The sequence below is a fragment of the Carettochelys insculpta genome, chromosome 17, assembly GCF_033958435.1.
Source record: "Carettochelys insculpta isolate YL-2023 chromosome 17, ASM3395843v1, whole genome shotgun sequence".
Taxonomy (NCBI): domain Eukaryota; kingdom Metazoa; phylum Chordata; order Testudines; family Carettochelyidae; genus Carettochelys; species Carettochelys insculpta.
In genome coordinates, this window is record NC_134153.1 from 33,167,199 (window position 1) to 33,191,725 (window position 24,527).

At 42.8% G+C, this 24,527-nt stretch overlaps 1 protein-coding gene across 4 annotated transcripts in view; it reads left to right on the top strand.

Annotated features, from left to right (window-relative positions):
• The window catches only part of PHF20 (PHD finger protein 20), a 230,776-nt gene that overhangs the window by 17,304 nt on the left and 188,945 nt on the right, over positions 1-24,527 (top strand). For all 4 annotated transcript variants that reach the window (XM_075012107.1, XM_075012108.1, XM_075012109.1 and 1 more), the window contains exon 2: positions 14,642-14,756. In XM_075012107.1, the coding sequence (XP_074868208.1) occupies positions 14,674-14,756 (83 nt within the window). In that variant the 5' untranslated portion in view covers positions 14,642-14,673. The remainder of the gene's footprint in view (positions 1-14,641; positions 14,757-24,527) is intronic.

The window sequence follows — 24,527 nt, forward strand, 5'->3', positions numbered from 1 at the left end:
CGAGTAAATAGGGAGTAGCTGGCTCAACCTCTATCCTTGCTTGCATTGGAATTGGGCAGTTTTCCCCTCTGGTGCTCTGCATTTAAAACACTGAGGTGCATGCAGGCTGGCTCAGTTTTTGTCCACTTTCCTGCTGCTCTGCATTTATGTGCACAGTGGCAAGGGAGGTGGGCAAGATCCACCGATAGCAGAGGCAGAAATTGAGCCAGCCTGTGTACCTGCTCAGTCTTTAAATGAAAAGTGGCAGGATGGGGGTGGGGGATAGTTAAACAAGTAACTGACAAATTCTGGTGGTTACTTGTTTACCAGATTGTGCTCCTTTGCATTCCTACTCCTGGTGTCGCATAAAAAGCCTCTTCTTTGCTTCTGCATGTGGATTTTTCAAACCTTGATGATAAGCTAAAAACTATAAATAAAAATATTCTGAATATCTGTCACCTCTTTACTTATCTTTTTAAATCCCAGGTTCTTTTTTACCTGAGTGTGATTGATGAAATCAGTTATCTAAAGCAGACAGATGACTTATATTCTTTTGCTTTCTCGAGTGGTTTTAGAGGAGAGAAGTCTGGGTTTTTAATTGTGGTGCTTGTGAATGAAAAGTTCCTTTTGTCTCCATAGTACAGTGAGGAGGATTTTTTTGTCCACTGTTAGAATATGAGATTGGCAAACTTAACTTGTTCAAATTTTCCTAATGTGATTGAATTGGCTCACGTGCTGTGGTGAGCTGGACATATCCAACAATAAAATCCAAAGGTTGAAGTAATTGTTACTTTGAAACAAAAAAAAAAAAAAATCAGGAGGTTGGGGCATTGGCAGTGCAGAGGTTGCGAGGGGGTGTGGCAGGGTCATGTGGCCAGTGGCATGCCCCTTCCCCTAGCCCCAGAATCTCTGCACCCATTGCCACTGTCCACACCCAAAAGTTAGCAAAACAAAAATCACCAGAGAACGTTTTGATTTTTCTCCCTCTGTCGACAGATCATGCCCACATTGGGCTGCTGTCAGCCACAGTGTGAGCAATGCACTTTGGGATGGCAGAGATGATCCCTGGGAATTTTGGGATTTGCTCCGAGGTCTCCCACAGCTTCCTAAGCATCTGGGAGGGGCATTGTGAACAATTCTGTGAGCTCTGACGGCTGAAGTACAGTAAGGTCTCCAGAGTATGCAAATCCGGAGTATGCAACCCCACTCTTACACGGCTGACCCCGATCCATACAGTAAACCCCTGCTTTATGCGGCCTCGCGTTGCGTGAAACTCATTTTAATGTAGGCTAAGAGCCCTTTCCCCCTGCCTTCCCAGAGTGGTGCTAGGTACTGCTCTGGGAAGGTAGAGGGAAGGCTTTTAGCTCACCTAGCTGCCTGCCCCTGCAGATAGGCAGGCAGGCTAAAACCCCCTTCCACCTGCTTCCCAGAGTGGTGCTGCTGGACAGCTGTGCTGGTTCCTCCCTGTTAAACCCCCTGCTGGCTCAGTCCCCCACATTCCCCCCCCCACTTGCCATGGCTCACTTCCTCCAGGAGGGGGCTCCAGCCACATGCCTGGGGCTACCCCCCAACCCCTGTGGAACCAGCTCCAACTCCTATACCTCAACCCCCTCCCCATGCTTGGGACCCAACCCCTGTGGAGCCCCAGCTCACTCCCCATGTGCGTGGCTTAGCATGTGTGGGGCTCCAGCCCCTCCCACACAAGCACCCCACCCTGGTGTACCCCTGTTTAACCCCCCCCCCCCACAGCCCCAGCTCACCCTGCCTCCCTGTGTGCAGGGCTCCAGCTTCAACCCGTGTGTGGGGTTCCGGCCCCCAGCATGTTGTGTGGGGCTCCAAGACCCCCGCCCCGGTGTAGTCCCTGCATCCCCAGCTCTTCCCCCTGTGTGGGGCTCTGGCTGTCAGCTGCTGCTGGCATGCACAGGGGCTCTAACCCCCCCCCCATCAGCTCAATCCACTACTGCCCTAGTTCACCCCCATTCAGTCTCCCCTCCACCTAGCTCAACCCCCCCATCCCTAGCTCCCTCCTCCCTCCCCCCATCTGCACGGGTTGTGCTTCCAGCCCCGTGCCCGCTCTTGGCTCCAGCTGTCAGCTGCATGAGGTTCTACCCCTCCTAGCTAACCCTCTCACACCAGTTCACCCCATTCAGCTCCCTGCATCTGCAGCTCACACCTCCCTGGCACGTGGGGCTCTGGCTTCATTCTACACCAGGGGCTCCCGACCCTCTGTGCATGTGCGGGGCTCCAGCTTCAACTCCCTTACCACCCCTGTGGTCCCGGCTCCAACCCCTTGGCCCAACTCCCTGTGCTCTCTGGTTCAGCTGCACCCTCCCACCCTCTCGGCAGCCCTAACCCACCCCTGGCTTAGACTCTTTGCCCCCTTCCAGAGCCTCAACCCATCTCCCCCAAGCTCTGCCTGACATATGTGAAATTCAAGGTACTCGAGAGGGATTATTGTGTGTTAAAGCAGCACCAGCAGTCTATCCCGCTCTTCCTGCAGGAGTAGCTGCCTGCTCTTGTGTTCCTACTGCAGTGCAGAAGAATATTCCAGTGATTTGCTCTTTATTCCTGAGAGCAGCACACGGCAGGGCTGTCACATACTTCCCAAACAGAGCTTTGAAATGGGAGGAGTGCATGCCTTCAAGGAAGCAGAGACCAAATGCTGAGCAGAGCCATCAGGGAAGGTATTGAGATACTAGGGGCAGTTCTGTCCACACAACAAACAGCAGTGTTTACAGTGGCTTTTTGTCAACTCTAAAGGAAGCGCTGGTTGGGCCATGTCTCACGCATGACGTATGGGCGAATACCGAAGGACCTCCTCTTCGGTGAACTGGCACCTGGAAAGAGGCCAAAAGGGCGACCTAAATTGCGCTACAAGGACACGTGCAAGTGTGACCTCAGCGCTCTCTCTAGCAGTGCGAACACCTGGCATTCGCTTGCCTCAGACGGGCATTCCTGGAAACAGGGAGTGAAGGAAGCTCTTGTTATGTATGAAACTGCCTTGGTGAAAGAGGCGGAAGACAGGAGAGCCCTTGGGAAGATCCGTGCCCATGATACCAGAGCGACATCTGCCTACTGCCGCTCACAGTGCGGAATGGAGTGCTGTTCCCGGATTGGATTGCAGAGCCACACAAGACGCTGCTCAAATCAGTCCAGCTGGGGCGCAAACCCATGATCCTTCGGGATCGAAGGATGCCTACTATTACTACTACTACTACTACTACAGGAAGGGAAAAGAAAAAAGTCTCCTTGGGCCTGTGTGCACTGTTCCCCTCCCTCCCCCCACAGGAAAATCCTTTTTTTTTTTTTTTTTTCTGGGGTGGGGGGAGGGAACACCCCCAAAGGGTTCACACAGTCAAGCAGGGTAATTTGAGGTAAGAGGGCTTTTCCCTGAAAGTAATTTCTCCTGCTCTGTGAATGACTTTTGCTGATATCTTCCCACCCCACTAATAGATGGCTATTAGCAAGGGGTAAGGTATGGTGCCTAGCCTTTTGTCGAAGGCGGGAGATGGATGTCAAGAGACAAATTGCTTGATCATTGTCTTCGGTTCACCTCCTCTGGGGCACCAGGCATGGGCTGCTGTTGGCAGACAGGATACTGGGCTCCATGGACCTTTGGTCTGACCCAGTATGGCTGTTCTTATGTTCACCCCCTTTCAAGGTTCAAAAAGGAATGTGTGTACATAAAACACAGCTATTGTCTGTCTATGTGAATGCTCCTTTTGCAATGATGTGGCTGTATGAATGCAGTTTTCCGCCACTATTGAGTTTTGAGATAAGTAACATGGAAAAAACCTGCAGTGTAGGCCACCTTGGGTGAGGAATCTTTTTTTATTAGTCAAACTAGGTATTTTTCTGGACAAAAACTGCATTGCAGTGTGAACACTCACATTGTTTTATTGCCAAAAGTCAGTTTTTGGTGATAGAACTTGGTAGTGTTGACATACCCACAGTTGCATGTCAGCTTTTCCTGTGGTGCCTTTTATTTAAAGAGCAGTGGATAAAGAGTAAAATAAAACAAACTTCTCTAATGTCCAGTGGAACTGCTTCTTTGAAAAGGTACAAAAGGTATTACAAGTAATGACCCCCTTGCATTTTTATTGAACAGACTTCCTGAAGATTTAAATTAATGTTTGGATTGATATTTGTTGTATGAATGTTAACTTTCTGTGTCAGATTTCAGGAGATACTTTTATTGTCACTCTTTATATAAAATGCTGTATTTCAGTCTTCTAAAAATTGTTTTGCTACAGTAAACTTTTATAATTTTCATGTATAAAAATTGTCTCCTTGACAAATTTGATAATGTGGACAGCATTGCTTGCCTACATTGAGGAGAAAGTAACTATTTAGATGTGGGAGAAGTTAAAAAGACAGGAATTTAGGACAGACTTATTTCCTCTTAACACCCTTATGGATGTCTCTTTGTGTGTAAAACAATCTCATAGCTCTTTGGGATCATGGAAATAAAGAATGTTGGAAGGTTTTTTGGGGTGGGATGGAAGAGGGAGGGATAATGGGTTAGTGCATGCTGTTTAAGTATGATTTCTGTTTGTCTTGAACTCTGGTTGGAGGAATTGCTTATCATTAGCCAAGGTGAAGAGCTGGTTCTGAGTGCTGTCAAGAGGTGCAAAGTGAAGCTGTTCACAGTCTTTAACCAGTGCTCTCCTGGAGCGAAGAAGCTGTTAGTGAGAGTAGGACAGCTGGAAGATAAGACCAGACAACTTTTGGCCCCTCGGCTTTCCTCCTGGGCTCTAGTATAGCGTGTTTGTCAGTTTTCCCCATGATCTTCTGCCCACTGCTTTGTAACCCCCTGCAGTGTTCAAACCTATAGCTTGAGAACTTCTGATTTGAGAGAATTGAGACCTTTAGCCTCACAGAAAACGATTTTTTGTTAGTACTTTCCTGTGGGCTTGGTGTGAAGCATTGGTTTCTTTTGCTTTTTGTACTAATTTGTGAAGTTCTCTCATTGGCAAACCTTACATGTTTGAAATCAGGAGTTTCCACTGCAAGTTTAATAATTTAGGACAGCAGGGACAGGAGTGCAGCAGTGCCCAGTAGGGATTCAAAGCTTGCCACACTTGTGGTTGTTGTCTTTTCATGTTTGTCACACTATATTATAGAAAACTTTAAGTAACATTAGAAAAATAGATACCTTACATGAAACTGTGAGATGACTTCGTCACAGACACAAACACGGACACATGACTTATTGCAGCAGAGAGGGGCTAATTATGGAAAGGCTTTGAACCCTGCGTCACCTGTAACTACTATACCCTGGTGTGTTGGGGAGTATCACAGCTGCACCTATTCCTTGAGAGTAGTGTGCAGACAGTAGTGCTGCCGCCATGTGTGGACATGTACACTGAGCCCCAATTCCCACCACCATCTCTCAGAAAAACAAGCACCCTCCCTCCCCAACCCTGGTGGACAATGTCCACTTTAATAGAGATGTTTTTATTTTCCCCTAAAGTTCTTTTGGTATCAAGGTTTTTGTAGAATACTTCTTTGTGCACAGCTTTTTTGATAGGCTGCTTGCTTTGTTTCATACAATGGTTAGCTACAGTATACATGTTTTCAGTCTTGAATGACTTAGCTATATTAAAAATATTGTTGAATGGGGTATAGTTGATGTGCTCATAATAAGAGCAAGGTATTCACATTGCTGAAGAAAATCATTTTAGCTTAGTGTGTCCTCTCCATATATTTGTTGTTCTGGGAATCCTGATCTTCTTAACGATAGTCTCTTTTGTCTGCAAAAATGATGTGATAACAATCTTATCTGTGTGGTGCAATTCTGGCATAATGTGTTTTTGGGGGCAGTGCTACCTATGAGAGAAAATGTATGACTTTGGGTTCTGCAGGATGGAAAGTTTTTTGTTTTTTGTTTTTTTGTTTTTTTTCCTTCCCCTCTAGAGTTTTCACTGCCCCAGTTCTAGACTGTCTTTGATGGGGTGAATGCATTTGCGCTCAACCAGTTGCCCGTTCAGAAACAGGAGGGGAGGAAAGAAAACATTGTTCTCTTCACTTGTGAGATCCTGTCTGAGCCATTGGTGATAGCAAGGTAGTGGCTTCAGATAAGTAACAGAATGTTCGTCAGAATAGCAGTTAGTCCCCTCGCTCTAGCTCAGCCCCTTTGCAAATCATCTGTTTTAAAAATTAGATAAAATCTAACCTTAGAAGTTTGTGACTTTAGCTGAAGTTTAAAAAAAAAACCTTGTAATTGGATGAATCAGCACTGAGATTGTTCTGTACTGTCTCCTCAGCATACTTGTTCTTGCTCCTGATGTCCTGTCTGACTGGGAGTAGGAGTGCCATGATACCTCTTGTGTTCATGTGTTGGGAAAAGACAGGCATCGCTCAACGTTAATTGGACAATTTAAAGAGCTGTTTAATGGGATTTGAAAGGAGTCCAACTAACACTTTTTAGTTAGATGGAGCAGTGGCCAGCCACAATGTGATACTTAGAGTTGGATAAAATGTAAGCACTCTTAGAGTTCAGACAGGACCCATAAAATACCTCTGAGAACAGGGAAATCAAGGATACCAAATGTCTTTCATAAAATACTAGGACTGGAAGGGACCCCGAGAGGCCATTGAGTCCAGCCCCCTGCCCTCATGGCAGGACCAGGTACTGTCTAGACCATACTTTATAGACATTTATCTAACCTGTTCTTAAAGATCTTCAGAGATGGAGATTCCACAACCTCCCTAGGTATTTTATTCCAGTGTTTGATCACCCTGACAGTTAGGAACTTTTTCCTAATGCCCAACCTAAATGTCCCTTTCTGCAGTTTAAGCCCGTTGCTTCTTATTCTATCCTCAGAGGTCAAGAAGAACAAGTTTTCTCCTTCTACCTTATGACACCCTTTTAGATGTCTGAAAACCGCTATCAGTTTTCCCCTCAGTCTTCTCTTTTCCAAACTAAACAAGCCCAGTGCTTTCAGCCTTCCTTCATAGGTCATGTTCTCTAGACCTTTGATCATTCTTGTTGCTCTTTATGGGACCCTCTCCAGTTTCTCCACATCTTTCTTGAAATGCGGTGCCCAGAACTGGACACAATACTCCAACTGAGACCTGAACAGCTCAGAGTAGAGCGGAAGAATGACTTCTCATGTCTTGCTCAGAACACACTTGTTAGTGCATTCCAGAATCATGTTTTTTTGCAACAGCCTCACACTGTTGACTCATTTAGCTTGAGGTCCAATATAACCCCTAGATCCGTTTCTGCCATACTCCTTCCTAGACAGTCACTTCCCATTCTGTATGTGTGAAACTGAGTGTTCCTTCCTAAGTGGAGCACTTTGCATTTATCTTTATTAAACTTCATCCTGTTTACCTCAGACCATTTCTCCAATTGGTCCAGATCATTTTGCAACCCCTCTATCTTGGTATAATATGCAAACTTAATGAGCGTACTTTCTATGCCAATATCTAAATGGTTGACAAAGATATTGAACAGAACTGGTCCCAAAACAGACCCCTGTGGAACCCCACTTGTTGTACCTTTCCAGCAGTATTGAGAACCATTAATAACTACTCCTGAGTACAGTTATCCAGCCATTTTTGCACCCACCTTCTAGTAGCCCCATCTAAGTTGTATTTGCCTAGTTTATTGATCAGAATATTATGCAAGACCATATCAAATGCCTTAAAGTCTAGGTATACCGCATCCACAAGGCTCGTTATCCTATCAAAGAAAGCTATCAGATTTGTTTGACATGATTTTTTCTTTACAAATCCACGCTGGCTGTTCCCTATCACTGTACCACCATCCAAGTGTTCACAGATGATTTCCTTAATTACCTGCTCCATTATCTTCCCTGGCACAGAGGTTAAACTGACTGCTCTGTAGTTTCCTGCATTGTTCTTATTCCCCTTTTTTTATAGATGGGGACTATATTTGCCCTTTTCCAGTCTTCTGGAATCTCTCCTGTCTCCCATAATTTTCCAAATATGATAGGTAAAGGCTCAGATACCTCCTCTGTCAGCTCCTTGAGTATTCTAGGATGCATTTCATCAGATCCTGGTGACTTGCAGATATCTAACTTTTCTAAGTGATTTTTTTTAACTTCTAAATCTACCTCTCTCCCACTAGCATTCACTGTTAGGCATTCCTTTTTCAGACTTCTCGGTGAAGACTGAAACAAAGATGTCATTAAGCATCTCTGCCAGTTCCAAAACAAAAAAGCAGTCCAGTAGCACTTTAAAAACTAACAAAATAGTTTATTAGGTGATGAGCTTTCGTGGGACAGACCCACTTCAGAACATAGCCATACCAGAACATACTCAATATTTAAGGCACAGATAACCAAAAATAGTAATCAGGGTTGACCAAGCAGAAAAATATTATCGTGGTGAGCAAATCAGAGAGCAGATGAGTGGGGAGTTAAGAATTAGACTAAGCCAAGTATGCAAAAGAGCCCCTATAATGACTCAGAAAATTTGCATCCCAGTTCAAACTGCGTGTTAATGCGTCGAATTTGAATATAAAAGAGTTCAGCAGCCTCTCTTTCAAGACTGTTGTGAAAATTCCTCTTCGGTAGAATGCAGGCTTTTAAGTCATTAACAGAGTGGCCTGCTCTATTAAAATGTTGGCTGACCAGTTTGTGGATCAGGAGTGTTTGTCTGTTTTGTGTCCATTAACTTTTTGTCTAAGAGAGTTTGACGTCTGTCCAATATACAAAGCATCTGGGCATTGTTGACACATGATGGCATATATGATGTTAGTTGAGGAACATGGGAATGTGCCTGTGATTCTGTGAATAACCTGTTTAGGTCCAGTGATGGTATCTCTAGAACAGATATGATTATAGATTAGCCAGAATAGAACGGATTCTCACCAACAACCACAGTCTATACCACATATATATTCTGGAGCTATCTAATTCTTGACTCTCCCCCCACCCATGCTTCTGCACCTCTGCTCTCTGGTTTGCTCACCTTGATAATACTTTTCTGATTTATCCACCTGCATTACTATTTTTGGTTCTCTGTGCCTTAAATATTGAGTCTATTCTGGTATGGCTATGATCTGAACAAGTGGGTCTGTCCCACGAAAGCTCATCACCTAATAAACTATTTTGTTAGTCTTTAAAGTGCTACTGGACTGTTTTTTTGTGTTTAGAATGGAATATAGACTAGCACAGCTATCCCTCTGTTGCCATTTCCAAGTTTCCCATTACTATTTCTCCCTCCTCACTGAGCAATGGGCCTACCGTATCCTTGGTCTTCCTCTTGCTTCTAATGTATTTATAAAAAGCCTTCTTGTTTTCCTTTATGCCTGTAGTTAGTTTGAGCTCATTTTGTGCCTTTGTCTTTCTAATCTTGCACCTGCATTCCTGTGGTGTTTGCCTATATTCATCCTTTGTAATTTGCCCTCGTTTCCATTTTTTTAATATGATTCCTCTTTAATTTTGAGATCATGCAAGATCTCCTTGTTAAACCAAGGCAGTCTTTTGCCATATTTTTTTATCTTACGCAGCAGAATAGCTTCTTTTTGGGGCCTTAATGTCCCTTTGAAAAACTGCTAACTCCCATCAGTTGCTTTTCCCCTCATTCTTGCTTCCCATGGGACTCTATGTACCAGCTCTCTGAGTTTATCAAAATCTGCCTTCCTGAAATCCATTGTGTCTATTTTGCTGTTCTCCCTTCTACCCTTCCTTAAAATTGTGAACTCTGATTTCATGATCACTTTCACCCAGGCTGCCTTCTGCTTTCAAATTCTCATTTAGTTCCTCCGTACTTTTTTAAAATCAAATCTAGAACAGCTTCCCCCTAATAACTTTTTCAACCTTCTGAAATAAAAAGTTGTCTCCAATGCAGTCCAAGAACTTGCTGGATAGGCTGTGCATTGCTTTAATAGTTTCACGACATGTATCTGGATAGTTGAAGTCCCCCATCAGCACTAAATCCTGGGCTGTGGATGATTTTGTTGGTTGTCCAAAAAAAGCCTCTTCCACCTGGGTATGTGGCCTGTAGTAAACTCCTAGCACGACATCACTCTTGGGTTTTTTTTACCTCTTTTAGTGTAAGCCGGAGACTCTCAACACATCCGTTTCCTATGTCTATCTCCACCTCAGTCCAAGTGTGCGTGTGCTTAATATATAAGGCAACACCTCCTCCCTTTTTCCCCGTCTGTCCTTCGTGAACAAGCTGCACCCTTCCATACCAACATTCCAATCATGTGTATTATCCCACCAAGTTTCCGTGATGCCAACTATCTCATAGTTGTATTTGTTTATTAGCACTTCCAGTTCTTCCTGCTTATTACCCATACCTCTTGCATTTGTATATGAGTATCTAAGATATTGATTTGATATTGCCTTCTAGTTTTGCTCTGACCCTCCTTTTTCTCTGCCATTATAGCCTGTGCTCCCTCCCGTTTCCGACCAGTCTTCTAGGTCTCCATGTCCTCTACTTACCCATGGGTTTTACTATTCTGTCCCCGTTGAACCTAGTTTAAAGCCCTCATAGAAGCTCACACCAATGTTGACTGAGTCAGTGAAGTATTAGAAATGTTAGTTGATACTTTATGCACAAAGCAGGCTTTCTGCTGTATCTTGAGCACAAACTGATTGTCATGTCGGGTAATAAAGTTGTAAGTGCTGGTGTTACTTTGGACTAAAACCATATGAACAGATAACTAATAAAAACATAAGGAAATAGTTTAGGACTATTGCTGGTTGAATAGAGCTTATATTTTTCACAAATTTATCTTTTTACAGACTTTGCAAATATATTTAAGCTATTTCTAATTTTTAACCTTTTTTTATTTACATCACTTTCTGTGCTGAACCTATGTATTCTCCTCTCTGTGGACAGAGTTGGTTAAGGAGTCAGTGGAAGGGACTTTCATTAGTTTTCATTGAGTAGTAGTTTGTACGGCAGTGCTTCCAAAACAGGGAATACACATTTGGTGTGTCATTTGTTCACGAGCACTGGCATTTTGCCAGTATTTGTACTACAACTATCATAGGGAGGGACTTTATATGAATAGCTAAAACAGTGTAATTATACTGTACCTCTCTTTAAAAATTGGCACTTTGAGGAAGAGATGCATTGAATCTATACCATACTTCAGAAGAGGGGGCTTTACTACCCCTTGGACCTCATTGATGGCAAACTTCCAGATGGCATGAAGTTTGCCCATAGAATGAACAGGAAGCTTTTCAGTCTCAGCAGACTGGAAGCTAAAAGCAAGACCTCTATGATTTCGATTATGGAGCTCCAGTATGTGTAGGACAGCATGTTTGTTGCTTTTTCTCCCGGAGCCCTTCAGACCATCTTAAGCGCCTTCACCAAAGCATAGGAGAATCTTGGCCTCCCACTGAATGTTAAAAAGACCAAGATGCTCAGTCAACCCTTGCCGACAGGACAATCTATGTTCCTTCTGTTTGAAGACAGCAGAGAACTGCTGGAAAATGTGGAGCGTTTCCCATAACTTGGAAGTCATCTTTCCCCTAAAGTCAACATGGATGCAGAAATCCAGCATCACCTGAGTTGTGCAAACTCTGCTTTCGCCTGCCTGAGACAAAGGGTCTTCAAGAACTAGACACCTGTGCCAAGACAAATTTCCTTGCATACTGTGCAGTGGTTATGCCAGTGCTACTGCACACACGTGAAACATGGACAACATACAAGCGTCATTTGAAGGCACTTGAACAATATCCTCAGTGCTGCCTCAGAAGAACCCTAAATATCTCTTGGGAGGATAGGAGCGGGAACACTAGTGTCCTGGTAGAGTTGAACATGACCAGCATTGAAGCCACTACTGTTCGCCAAGCATTTTGTTGGACTGGGGTCATGGAATGTGGATGTGTGATCAGCACCTCCCAGAACAGATTCTGTTTTCTGAGTTGAAGGAAGGACGGAGGAGTGCGTGCGCGTGAGAGAGATTGAGAGAGAGAGAGAGATGAAGCAATATGGGGACGTGCTGAAGGCATACATGGAAAAAGTGCAGCATCACTGTTGACACTTGGAAGAGCCTTGCCTAGTGGAGAATGGCAATCCATGAGGGGGTGGCACATTTTGAAAGGTCTTGCCTCAGTGCAGATGAGGAGAGGTGGAGAAGAAGAAAAGAATGGCAAAACTGCCCCACGCCCCTCCCACAACCACCAGTATCTGCCTTTCTGTGATAAGATCTGCATCTCCAGAATCAGGCTGATCCGCCATCAATGGACTCACAAATAGGAGGGTAGCATGAAAACACCTCGCTCGTTATTGAGTGACCCTCAAGACAAAAAGATTGGCTTCAGTAGGAAGTGGTTCAGGTACTGTTTGAGATTTGAGTTTTGTCATGCATGTTCTAAAGGATGCAAGCAGTATTGCAGGGCAATTAGGAAGCTTATTGCTGTTAAGTCCATTCCTTTAATGGAATCCTGCTAAACGTTAGTCTTTAATGATAGATTGAGGCAGTGAGCTCTACAAACAAATTCTGCGATGTATTTTATTTTAACAGTTTGTCACTTTTCACTTACATTGTCCCTTTTTTTTGTATGGTGAGAGACTGAATGAAAGTTCCGGATATATCTTTGTTGATGATTTTATATACCTTGACTTGGTCTCCTCTTTAATTTAAATGGCTTCATCTTTTCAATCCTGTATACAAAACTTGGAGTTACTTGGCATAAAGATTCTAGTAATAGGTAGTAGTCTGTATTAAATTCTTAGGCCAAAATGGTTGAGGTACAGGTTTTAGGAAAAGGTGGTGTTGAACTGTAGTTGGCAATTAAGTGGACCTTGAAATTAATGGACCTCCTTAGTCTCTTTTTAGTAGGACGAGAGGCATTCACAAATGGCTTTTTTTGTTTGTTTTTTTTTAAGTGGTTTCAAAAAAAATACTGAAGACTCAAGTCTACACTCAGGGTTATTCTGGAATAATTTATTTCTACTTAAAGTAATAAAGTTCAGAAATATGTTATTTCTGAACAGAGCATCCATACTGCAAGAGCATTTTGGAATTGAGTTCTCGCACTAGAGAGCCCAATTCTGAAATAAGAGCAGTGCATTTTGGGCCTGTATCCCGTCATGCCTGGCCTTTCTAGGCATTGTGGCATGTCAGCAGGAAATACAAAGTGTCCTGTCTGTGAGCCCATAATGAATATGGGTTTGTTTTGTGAAGGAAAGATGAAGTGATCGAAGGGCAGCTTGAGTTCTCATCATTTCACACTGTCTGTAGTTGGACTGGTGGTGGCAGAGATGTGAATATGGGACTCCTCCTTTATGACAGTAGCAGAAGTTTCTTCTTCCCACAGTGCAGAGGTGACAATGTGACTGGAGATGGGCTGGTACCCCAGCTGCCAGGGAGTATCTGCTTCACAGTACTCTTTCTTTTCTGCCTCGTTCAGTTCTCTCTTATGGTACTGATTGTGTGGGCCAGTGCTGCTGGAGCACTTTAACACCCACTGAGTTGCATGGGACTGTCTATCCCTTTTTAGCGGTAACTTGTCAGGTTGTTTACAGATTCAGGCAAATATCAGTGAATTCTGTTTGGTTCACTTTGGGTTTTTCTTTGCAAACAGGGAGGAAAAATACTTCTTTTTAGTAAAAAGGAAAGTTTTAGAGTCTGATGTAAGTATGGGGCTCTGGAAGCTGAGAACCTAGGAATAGTCCCCAAATTCCTATATGCCTAAATCAGACTCCATTACAAAAGGAAGCCCACCAATCTCCACATGTCCCCTGCCCGGCACTCTCTTCTCTCCACACGCACCCCCCATTACAGCCAGGCACCCTCCCCTTCCTTGGTGACGCACAGCTGCCACTCAGCCTTGAGCCCTGTTGAGAAGGAGCTACACTGGGACAGTTGTCAGCTGCAGGAGGTGCATGGCTCCTGTCTAGAGTTATAGGCACCGCACTGTTAAGAAGTCACGCTGGCGCAGCTTTGTGGGGCATGCCTCAGGAGCTGTGCTGTGGAAAGGGCTGTTGGGGTTGTCTCTTCTGCTGCCACCATGTGGTTGTGGTGAAGTGCACGCATGGAGGAGGCAGAGGTTTGCCCCACAAGTGCAGCTCTACTGAGCTGCACCCTGTGTGTGTGACTCTGCTGAACTGCATTTTGCCACACTGCGCTACCCCGTTTGCCAAGTGTATTGGAAAACCTGGTTCTGTTGAATGGGCAGGGAGAGAAATTGAGAGAGTATGTTTGTGTGTACATGTAAACATGTCTGTTCTGGCTTCTACATCATTAATGGTAGTGAGGATGTAATCACCATCAGTTTAGATTCAGAAAATGTGCATGGATCTTGGCCAAAGTTGGAACACAACCCAGGATCCACTCCTTGCTCAGTGGTTTGAGCATTGGCCTGTTAAACCTAGGGCTGTGAGCCCAGTTCCTAAGGGGGCCATTTAGGGATCTGGGCCAAATACAGTTTAAAAACAAAACAAAAAAAAAATCTGTTGTCAGGGATGGCGATAGGTCCTGCTGTAAGTTCAGGGGACTGGACTCGATGACCTCTGAAGGACCCTTCCAGTTCTAGGAGATAGGTATATCTCTGTGTCAACAACAGAGAGTGGATCAATTGATGATGACCTGATCTGTTCATTCCTTGTGGGGCACCCGGCATTAGCTCATGTTGAAAGACAGGATACTGTCTTTTTCAATGCATAGATTTATTTTTGTGTGTGTCATCATTAGTGATTGATGATATTCAATTGAATTTTTCAGGGATATATAAACAGCGGTGTTGATAATACAAAATGACAAAACATCCACCGAATAGAAGAGGGATCAACTTTGAGGTGGGAGCCCAGTTGGAAGCCCGTGACAGATTAAAAAACTGGTATTTTTTTAAAAACTTAATATTATATTAACTATCATAAGTTTCTTAGAATGTTACAAAGACTTGGTGATATTACAGTTTGTTTCTTATCATAGATGTTCATGGAATCCTGCTCCCAGAATTATGGGAAATCAGCTTATTTGTTTGTTTTTAAAATGCTTATCTGTGTAAAATATACAAATTGCAAAGTGACTTGTTTTCAAAGTGGAGTCTTTTTCAGCCCAGTATACCCAAGACAGAACCTCACCTTGCAGTCATACAGCAGTATTTATGTTCCTTCTAGTTTAGTGACCTTGGCGTTGTGTACTGATTTCTAAAGGTGACCAAATACTGGATTGAGTGGCTGAAAATAGGATTGTCCTCCTATACTGGTGCCTTAGGTTGGGGATGCTGTTCCATTGCTTGTCTTCTAGAGTTGAACTGGGAGGAGGAATATTTGTTGATTATAAATTGTGGTAGAGAGATCATATTGGACTCTTGAGATATTTCTCATATTTTGAATTGCATGTAATTCATAAGAAGCTAATTCAGAGACCAGTGTTACCTGTTGGGCCTGCTTAGGGCCAACACAGTGCAGCTTCTGGGTGTTCCCTCTCCCCCCTCCCCTTTCAAGAGTAGTTCCAGAAAAAGAGTGTCCCATGCTAGTGAAATTTGGAATTGATAAGCATGGAGGAATTCATATCTCATAAGAGCAATCTGAATATAGTATGCAGTGCCTTTTACCATCATTATCATCTGAGATGGGGTTTCCCAAACTTGATGTAGTTGGGACCCATTTTTTTTCCAGTACCTTTTCTTGCAGCCCAAAAATATAAATGCATATCTTAAAAAAAAAAAATGCACTGTTTATTATTTATTCACAATAATAATAGTACATAGCAATAATTTGTCTGTTCTCTAAGCATCAGTGTTTGTTTCCCAAAGGACTGGTACTGGGGCTGCGGATCTAGGAATTTAAGAATAGAAGTCCAGTATTGTCCCAGAAATTGAAAATGACTGGAACATGAGATTTACCTTCTGAATAAAAGGTGTCAGTCTTCACCAGTGATGATACCTTTCCTTCTGGCTCCCTGTATCAGCTCCATATTAAATGGATTAAACATTGCTTTCTCCAAAGAAGCAATCTTGGTTGAATGCAGATTAATCAAGGTTACTGTTTTAATTAAAGAGGTAGTAGTCAGCTCATCATGGCACTGCAACCCAAATATCTGTCCACCTCCATTAATAGTCTTGCTGCTTCAGATTTTTCAATAGGATGACAGCAGGTTCATGGATGATGAAGTGCTCATTGACACCTTTTTTTAGTCCTTGTCTCAAAACTAGATTATAATAATTGAAATCCCACAAATCCTAGTTAGAAAATACAGAAGAAATTTCAAGACATCAGATCTTAAATCCTGCTTGGCTGCGTACAAGGTACGAAAGAAAGTAGGTTGCCATTTTAGTTTACAGCTACATATAGTTAAGATTATTTGCATATATGTTAAAATCTTAGCTTTCGCTCAGATTAGTAGGGATGTTCTGATGATCGTTGTCCTGAGTTTTGTGCATTTGTGTTGTTCCGTCTTTGGCTTTTTTTTCCAGTACTGAAATTTTGTATGCTGAACACTGTTCTTCCCAAGCTTGCCAGTGGTAGATGAAGTATTCTCAAGGTGTGTACTCGCTGCAGCTACTGTTGGGTTTCTATTTATTTAAGTCTGTTTGGTTCTCTACTGTGCTAATATTCAACACTCCAAAAATACTCCTAAGCACGTAAGAGTGTCATAGTAGGTGAACCCAAAGTACATTTATACCAGTTGCCAGATGCTTCAGAGACAGCGAACAGAAGAGGCAGATTATCAAATGATCCAAACCTTGTCATTCAGTCCCTGAGCATGGGAATGCATCCTAGATCATCTTGACAGATAGTCAGCGATGGGCTTATCCTCCATGAATTTCTTTCCTTTTTGACCCCAGTTACACTTTTGATGTTTATAAAATACCTGGCAATGAATTCTACAGATTGTGCATTGTATAAAGAAGTACTTCCTTATGCTTTAAACTTGCTGCCCATTAATTTGATTGGCTAAATCCTAGATCTTGTTCTTAACGTTTCCTCTTGTCGTATCAGTTCCAGATGTACCTGTAGCCATGGGCATAGTCACCGGAGATGTTTTCCCTTAGTGGTAACTAGTTTGGCTATGCACCTTCATATGTTGTTTATATCGGGCACCATCAGGTCTATGCCCTCTCAGTTCCTTCTTACTGTCAATGGTGCTTAGTTGGAGAATCTTTCTTGCATAACAGGGGTTAGTAATTTTCTGTTGTCTGACTTCGAGCCTTAGGGTCTTTTGTAGATAGTTATTGTTTGTAGTCATTAGTGTTAATTGTAGTTAGATGTTAGACTACCATTCTGAGTCAGAGACACATTCATGCAGATGGGGGTACACTTGTGCTGGGACAACAGTTACCTGCTTCTGAAGGAGGCACCGTCTATTTCAGGGGCCCCCCTTGGATTTTCACTAGGGTCAGGGCAGGAGCCAACATTTGCACTCCACAGTGGCATCTGTAGTGTCTGTGACCTTCATTCTTTGTGCAGCAGGGCAATGGTCACAGTCTGTAAGCCCTGGCACTGAGCATGCCACCAGTTTACACTGTATTGGCATTATAGCAGGTCACAGCCATAGCAGTCATAGTGAGCCAGGAAGCTCAGATGATTCTGGTGCCAGCACTGATGCTGGATCTGCAAACTGCATTGACACTAGCACTGGTCCCAGTGCTGGTGACCGACTCTAGAGGCACTGTTGTTCAGGCACCACTGTGGCAGTTGCTGATGGCTCCATCCAACTTACCATCCTCATCACTGATACCTTTCTTGCTGCTGGTGCTGTCAGGTATTATGCAGAGTAGCTCAAGGTTTGGGTATCCAAGAGGAAGAGGTGTGGGATGATGCTGATCTAATTGCCACTAGGGATAGCTTTGTCACTTATAAAAACGGTGTTAGATATGACAAAGGTATTGTAGCAGACATTGGCCTCATTGCAGCCTATGTCCAAGAGTAATGAGACAGTAGTTTGTCCCCTTCAGGGGATTTGAATACCATATTCTCACCCATATCCAGACTCCATTATGGTAGATGCGACCAAACAAAGGAAGAGACTAGATTAAGGCAGAGGTGTGCAAAGTGGGGGTCGGGCCCTCTCAGGGGGATATGAAATTTCATAAGCAGGGGTGCAACATGATTGGTTGCTGAGTCTCAGGTACATCCATCTTATTAAAAAATGTTGAAATGTTCGTTTTATGTATGTGTATTCACATTTGTATACCAATATTAATAAAGTTTTTACATTCTGTACACTTATTTTTCTTAGACATGCCACATGTTTTTATTTATTTAATGTGAACGTAACCAAAATATCCATCAGTTTGAATTATATTAGACAAGTTGGGGAGGCCCTGCTTAATTGCAGGGATGAAAAGTGGGACCTGATGTAAAAAAGCTTGCTGACCAGTGGTTTAAGGGATCCACCCCTATGAACAAGGAAGCAAAAAACATACACCTATTTGACTGCAAGATCTACCCCACTGGCAAGCGGAGTCCAAGTGCGAGTTGCGAATTAGCATGCTTTGGTTAATAAGAGTGCCAACAACACTGTCGGGGTCCCCCCCTCCACACTTGGAGTGCAGAAAGTGGGGTCCCGTGGAGACTGGAGACATCTTGCCTGTACACAGGCTTTTCTTAAAAACTCCCCAGGGTCACAGATTACTTGGGTACTGGAAAGTAGGCTGCCATCATACAGGTATGATAAAAAAAGCCCCTTAATGCAAGAAGACACACCTGGGGATGTCTTTGTAGGGGCACCCCAAACTCTTAACCCTCCCTCTGGACACACAAAAAATGTAATTCAGTAACTGACCATTGGTCTAAGGCACAGACTCTTCTTAGGACACAGGGATCAGATTAGTTGTTTACAAACAGAGATGTAGTCACAAAACAAGAGGAAATAAATCATGGGCCGCATGCAGAGAAAAATATTTCGCTGGGTTTTAGCTTAAAAGTTACAGGGGAAAAAAACATCAAGTCAAACATCAGCACAAAAGCGAATACAGAGCAAGAAGTTCCAACAAAATTTAACATAAAACATAACCTGAACATGTCTGTCTATACATTTCCCTTGCACTTACATCTCGATGGCTGATTTTGCCAGGGTCAAGATATTTCTGATTTTTTCATTCGAATTGCCTGGAGACATCTCACTAGGTCGTTTTTTCCCTGTCGCAAGCAGAGACAAAAACTCCAGGAACTGCTGCTGTTCTTGGTTTAAAGAGAATTACTTCACTTCCTTTGGCTCACCTGGGATTTAAGTATGGCGGGAGAGATTAACCCCTTCCCTGCACTCATTCATGACAAACACTGATTCCCCTCTAAGAAAATTTGCAGAGCGTTTCCCATCAGACTCTAGGGCTGAATTTTCTGCAATAGTGGAAGAAGGGAGACTTGAATCCAAGGCATCCTGTAAGTAGCCGTATGTGCAGCAGATGCAGCTACTAGAGTGATGGCTGCTGGGGTTGCTGTACGTAGAGGGTCCTGGTTGCATGTCTTGGTCCTCCCATGTGAGGTACAACAAACTATCCTGGACTTTGAAGGGGGCTCTTTGTTCTTGGAGAAGACAGATCTGAGACTTTAACAGCCTTAAAGACTCTGGAACAACCCTCAGGTCCTTAGGCCTTCACACCCTATCTGCCCAGCAAAGCCCTTCTGTGCACAGTATCAGAAACAGTACACACAACGGCCACGAGGATGGCTTAGAACAGAGGAGACTAAGGAAAGGATAGGTTAGAGATATATAAAATTGAGTGGTGCAGAGAAAGTGAATAAGGAAGAGTTATTTACTTGTTCCCATAATGTAAGAACAAGGAGACACCAAATGAAATTAGTGGGCAGCAGGTTTGAAACAAAAGGAAAGGAGTTCTTCACATAGCGCACAGTCAACCTGTGGAACTCCTCGCCAGAGGAGGCGGTGGAGGCTAGAACTATAACAGGGTTTAAAAAGAGCTAGATAAATTGACAGAGGTTAGATCCGCTAATGGCATCAACCACGGTTGGTAAGGAATGGTGTCCGTAGACTCTGTTTGTCAGAGGCTGGAGATGGATGGCAGGACGGAGATTGCTTGGTCATTACCTGTTTGGTTCATTTGCTCTGGGGCACCTGGCATTGGCCACTATCCATCCACAGACAAGATACTGGGCTGGATGGATGTTTGGTCTGACCCAATAGGGGCATTCTTATGTAAAATAATGCATATTGGAGAACATAATCCCAGCTGTAGACAAAAAATGAGGGAGACTAAATTAGCTGTTGCTACTCGAGATTTTGGAATAATTGTGGATAGATCACTGAAAACTTCCATAGAGCCCTTCAGGGATAGCGAATTTGTGTGTGCATCTTCACAAATGAGCTGTAGATACCCACATTTGCAGATGCACCTACCCAAAGAAAAATATCAGATAGATGGAGATTTGTAGGACTCAAAACATCCACTCGATATGCACGGACTGTCAGAAAAGCAAACAAGGCTTGGATAGAGACTAAGACAGAGAATATCTTACTGCCACTGTATAAATTCATCGTGTGCCCATATCTTGATTAGTGCATGTACATGTGGTCATCTTATATCTGGGATCGGAAAAAGGATATCTTGGTATTGGAAAAAGTTCAGAAAAGAACAACAAAAATAATTAGGGGGATGGAATGGCTGCCATTTGAGAAAAGCTTAATAAGACTGGGTGGAACTTTATATTTGGGAAAGGAGATAACTAATGGGGTAGAGAGGGGTTATGATAATGGCGTATAAAATCATGACTGGTGTGGAGAAAGCGAATAAGGAAGTTATTTTCTTCTTCTCATAACACAAGAATGAGGAGCTAGCAAGTGAAATTAATTGGTAGCAGGTTTAAAACAAACAAATCAAAGGTGACACCTCAAATAATGCAGTCAATCTGTGGGACTTCTTGCTAGAGGGCATTGAGAGTGCCAATTCTATAATGGTTCAAAAATGTTCTAGATAAATTCATGGAGTATAGGCGCATCCTAATAGCTATTAGCCTAGATGGGCAAGGGTGGTGTTTCTAGCCTCTGTTTATTAGGAGCTGGGAGTGGGTGATGGGATGGATCACTAGATGATTACTTGTTCTGTTCATTCTCTCCAGGGCATCTGGCATTGGTTACTATCAGAAGATGTAATGCTGCGTCTCATTCAGTAGGGGCGTTCTTATGTTCTCTAGTGGAGAAGCTGCTAAACCTTTGTGTCTGTTGGCACCATGTCTGGATGCTTTCATTCTGTTTTGGGGAAGAGAACCAGTACTGGAATCAGTGCAGGGAGCATGGGAACTAGAACTGTTGGTGGACCCACTGTGTTCCACATAGCAAATGCTCTCAGTGCAGCTCATCTCCTCTTTCCCATAAAAAAAAAAATCCCCAAAACAAAAAACAAAAAAATCTTGGCATTGCCACCTGCAGGTGTTCCAGTGCTAATATTTGCCCCATTACTGTTTCAGTACCACTTTCTCCAGGTGCACCTGTTTTTGCCTTGTTCTAGTCAACAGATTAATGGGATGGCCTACTGAGTTCTTCAGACATCACTCTGCTTATATTGCCAAGATCCTGGGGCTCTGATTTCCAGTCAGAATAATCATCTTATCACTCTCCGTCACCTAATGAACTCTGGGTCACCAGTGGACCAATATAGCTTCAGGTGTTGGCCTGTGCCCTGTGGTTAGGATGGCAGTCCCATGCCTGGTCTCTATTGTCCACTACTAGGAAGTGGGGTGGTGCCACCTCATATAGCAGAGGCTGAGAGTCATTACCACCACTGTTCTCTGGGTATGTTAGAGAAAAATCTGTCTCCAGGACACGTGTGCGCCTGCACACACACGCGCACACATACTTTTCAGATAACCTCAGTAACAGTAAGTAGCCATTTCTTTTTGAAATTGGTTTGGGGTGAACCAAGATGGTGGTGCAGTAGTAGCAAATCTTTACTTGATTCTTGGGTAGACTTCTGTTTTCTTATGTAGTCTGATTCTGTGCAGAAAGAATTCTGTCTTGAAGGGGGAAAAAGTTGTTCTGATCATGATTGGCTTTTCATTAAAATGGTTGTATTTTTCTGGTATCTGCTTTCTTGCAAAGGTGAAGTTTTTTCTTTACTATGATTTTTTGGAGGAAATATGTATAATTATATTTTCATCTCTGTGTGAGGTTAGCTGATGAAGATGCCCCTGGTGATTTTGAATGCTTCCAAAACTGTATTGTGGTCTTAAGGAGTGTTAAAACTTGAGTATCTGTTTAACTATGTCATTGAGGTTTCATTTTTAAAGGTGTTCTTACTGTTGAGAATTTGGATGTATTCTCTTGTCACCATCACATGGTCAAATATAAGTATCAGAGAGGTAGCCGTGTTAGTCTGTAGCTTCGAGAACAAAAGGTCTCCTGGCACCTTATAGACCAACAGATATTTTGGATATTTCCTCTTTTGCTAAGTGCTGTCAGTACTAGGCCATTTCCACCTTGCTGAATAGACCTTGTCAGCTCTGGGCCCTCCCTGTTACTGGGACCCCACGCTTCAAATACTCCTCTGAACCCCCCCCCCCCCCCATGCATCTGATGAAGCGGGTCTTTGCCCATGAAAGCTTATGGTCCAGAATATCTGTTAGTCTATTAGGTGCCACAAGACTTCTTGTTATGGGCAAATATGGTTAATAGTTAAAATAGAAAAGGCATTGTGACATTCATGGACCAATTTGAGAAATTATGTAATTTGTCTTTGGGAGAAAGGAATAGTGTCTGTATCAATGAGCTTACTGGCTTCACACGTCAGGCTAAGTGGTAGCTGCAGTGAGAAGTCTGTCTAAAGTTACTGTGTTGCCGGTGAGTCTTTGACAGATTCATTCACTGCTAATTTTTGGGTGGTTACGCTTGCAGTCCAGTATTTCTTCTGTCTTCTGAAATAGATCTGCCTACTTAATAAGGAGTTGTATGTGGAGTCCAGAATGATACTGGATGATTTGAGACTGTTGTGGGAGATCAGAGGCCAGAGAGAGATGCAGGTTGAGCCGAGTTCTTGGTTTTAAGCAATGAATAAATGCTAAGAGAACATGAAGCAATTTAAAATGAGGTGACTCATAATAAGTTGGTTATCATGAAATCAGTGATTGGCAGAGTAGTGAAACTGCTGATGGCAAAACTTATCAATAAAAATATATTGTGCATAGCAAAAAGGTTCACAGCAAAATACAATATCAAATTGGTTGTCAAGATTACAAGTTTGAATGGTAAGGGTAACTTGTGTATTTGCTTTTTGGTAAGGTAATTGATTTATTACTATATTACATCCTGACTATTTTAAAAAAGGGTACAAAGTCAATATCCGTATTTAAATTAATTATAGTTGAACTACAAGATTTACCTGGCATTACCTGGGTCCTTAACTGAATTAATTTTTCATATTTGAAAAAATAAAATTAAAATGCACATTTGGGGCTGGAGATGTGGGAGTCAGTATGAAGGCTGCCCCAGGGAAGGAGAACTGCCCTAGCTCTCTCTCCCTGCAGCAGTTTTGAGCCAGGTGAGAAGTGCCTCTCTATGGCTGCTGCAGCTCCAGCAGGTGCAGTTTAAAGCTGGGTGCATGTCATCTGGCTGGGAAACACACAAACTCAAATATGTCTAACTGTCCCATTCCCCATCTCTGGCTCCTTGCTGCCCCCTGTGGTCGTTATACTTTCCATCCCATATCCTCAGCTGCTCCATGTGGTCATTATGTGACAGAGCCCTTCCTTTCTATTTTATGGGAAATAATTACATTCCAGGCACATTGTGTTTTCCTGGCACAACCAGAGCCTTACCTTGCTTTATCTGATACAGGAATCTGTATGCCACATTTAGTGGACCTATCTTTTACCATTTAGCAGGAGTTCTTGGACAGACAGACACTCAAACTCTCTCAAATGTAAACTCATAAATCTCAAAATTTATGTGGAAGATTTGAGGTAAGATGTAACCGTTGGCATGTAACAAAGGAATTTTCCCAATGCAATTCCATTATAACTTGGTTAAGGCTGCAGATAACACAGATTAGTGGGTTGGAAAATGCAGATGATTAGGCACAATCATATATGTATTTTAATACAACAGGTGAATTTGTATACTTATAAACATAGATACTACTGTGCTAGAGCAGATGCATGGTCCATTTTTGTCTGGTATGCTGTCTCCTCAGTATAGTGTCTATTGTTTGAGGAGGCATCTCAGAATTGTGCTGCTACCTTATTTCATTGTTTTTGTTTGTTTTGTTTTTTGTTTTTTTCCTATCCTTCTGTTAAATTCACTTTGTCTGTTTTCACTGACCAGAATTGTCCAGATCTGAAGAGGTGGGTCTGTCCCATGAAAGCTCATCACCTAAAATAAATTACTTTTTTAGTCCTGTAGCACTGTCAAGGCTGCTTTTTTTTTTTTGTGCTTAGTGTACACTTGATTTTATAGTAAACCTCATGGAACTTATTGGCACTTGTTTTTTGAGAAAAGAAATATAGAATGGGGTTGACTTGGAAAAGGTGAATTATGCCGAAGAAAAAGAGAGACTAGACTTACGGCATCCTCATTATGGTCTGCCACCCTGATGTTCCAAAATATTATGTAATATAAAATGTTATCCAGTGGCAACTGATAGCTCAAGATTTCTGTTACTGCAGCTTTCTGTATTGTGCAAACTTAATTAATTAATTAAATAAGCCAT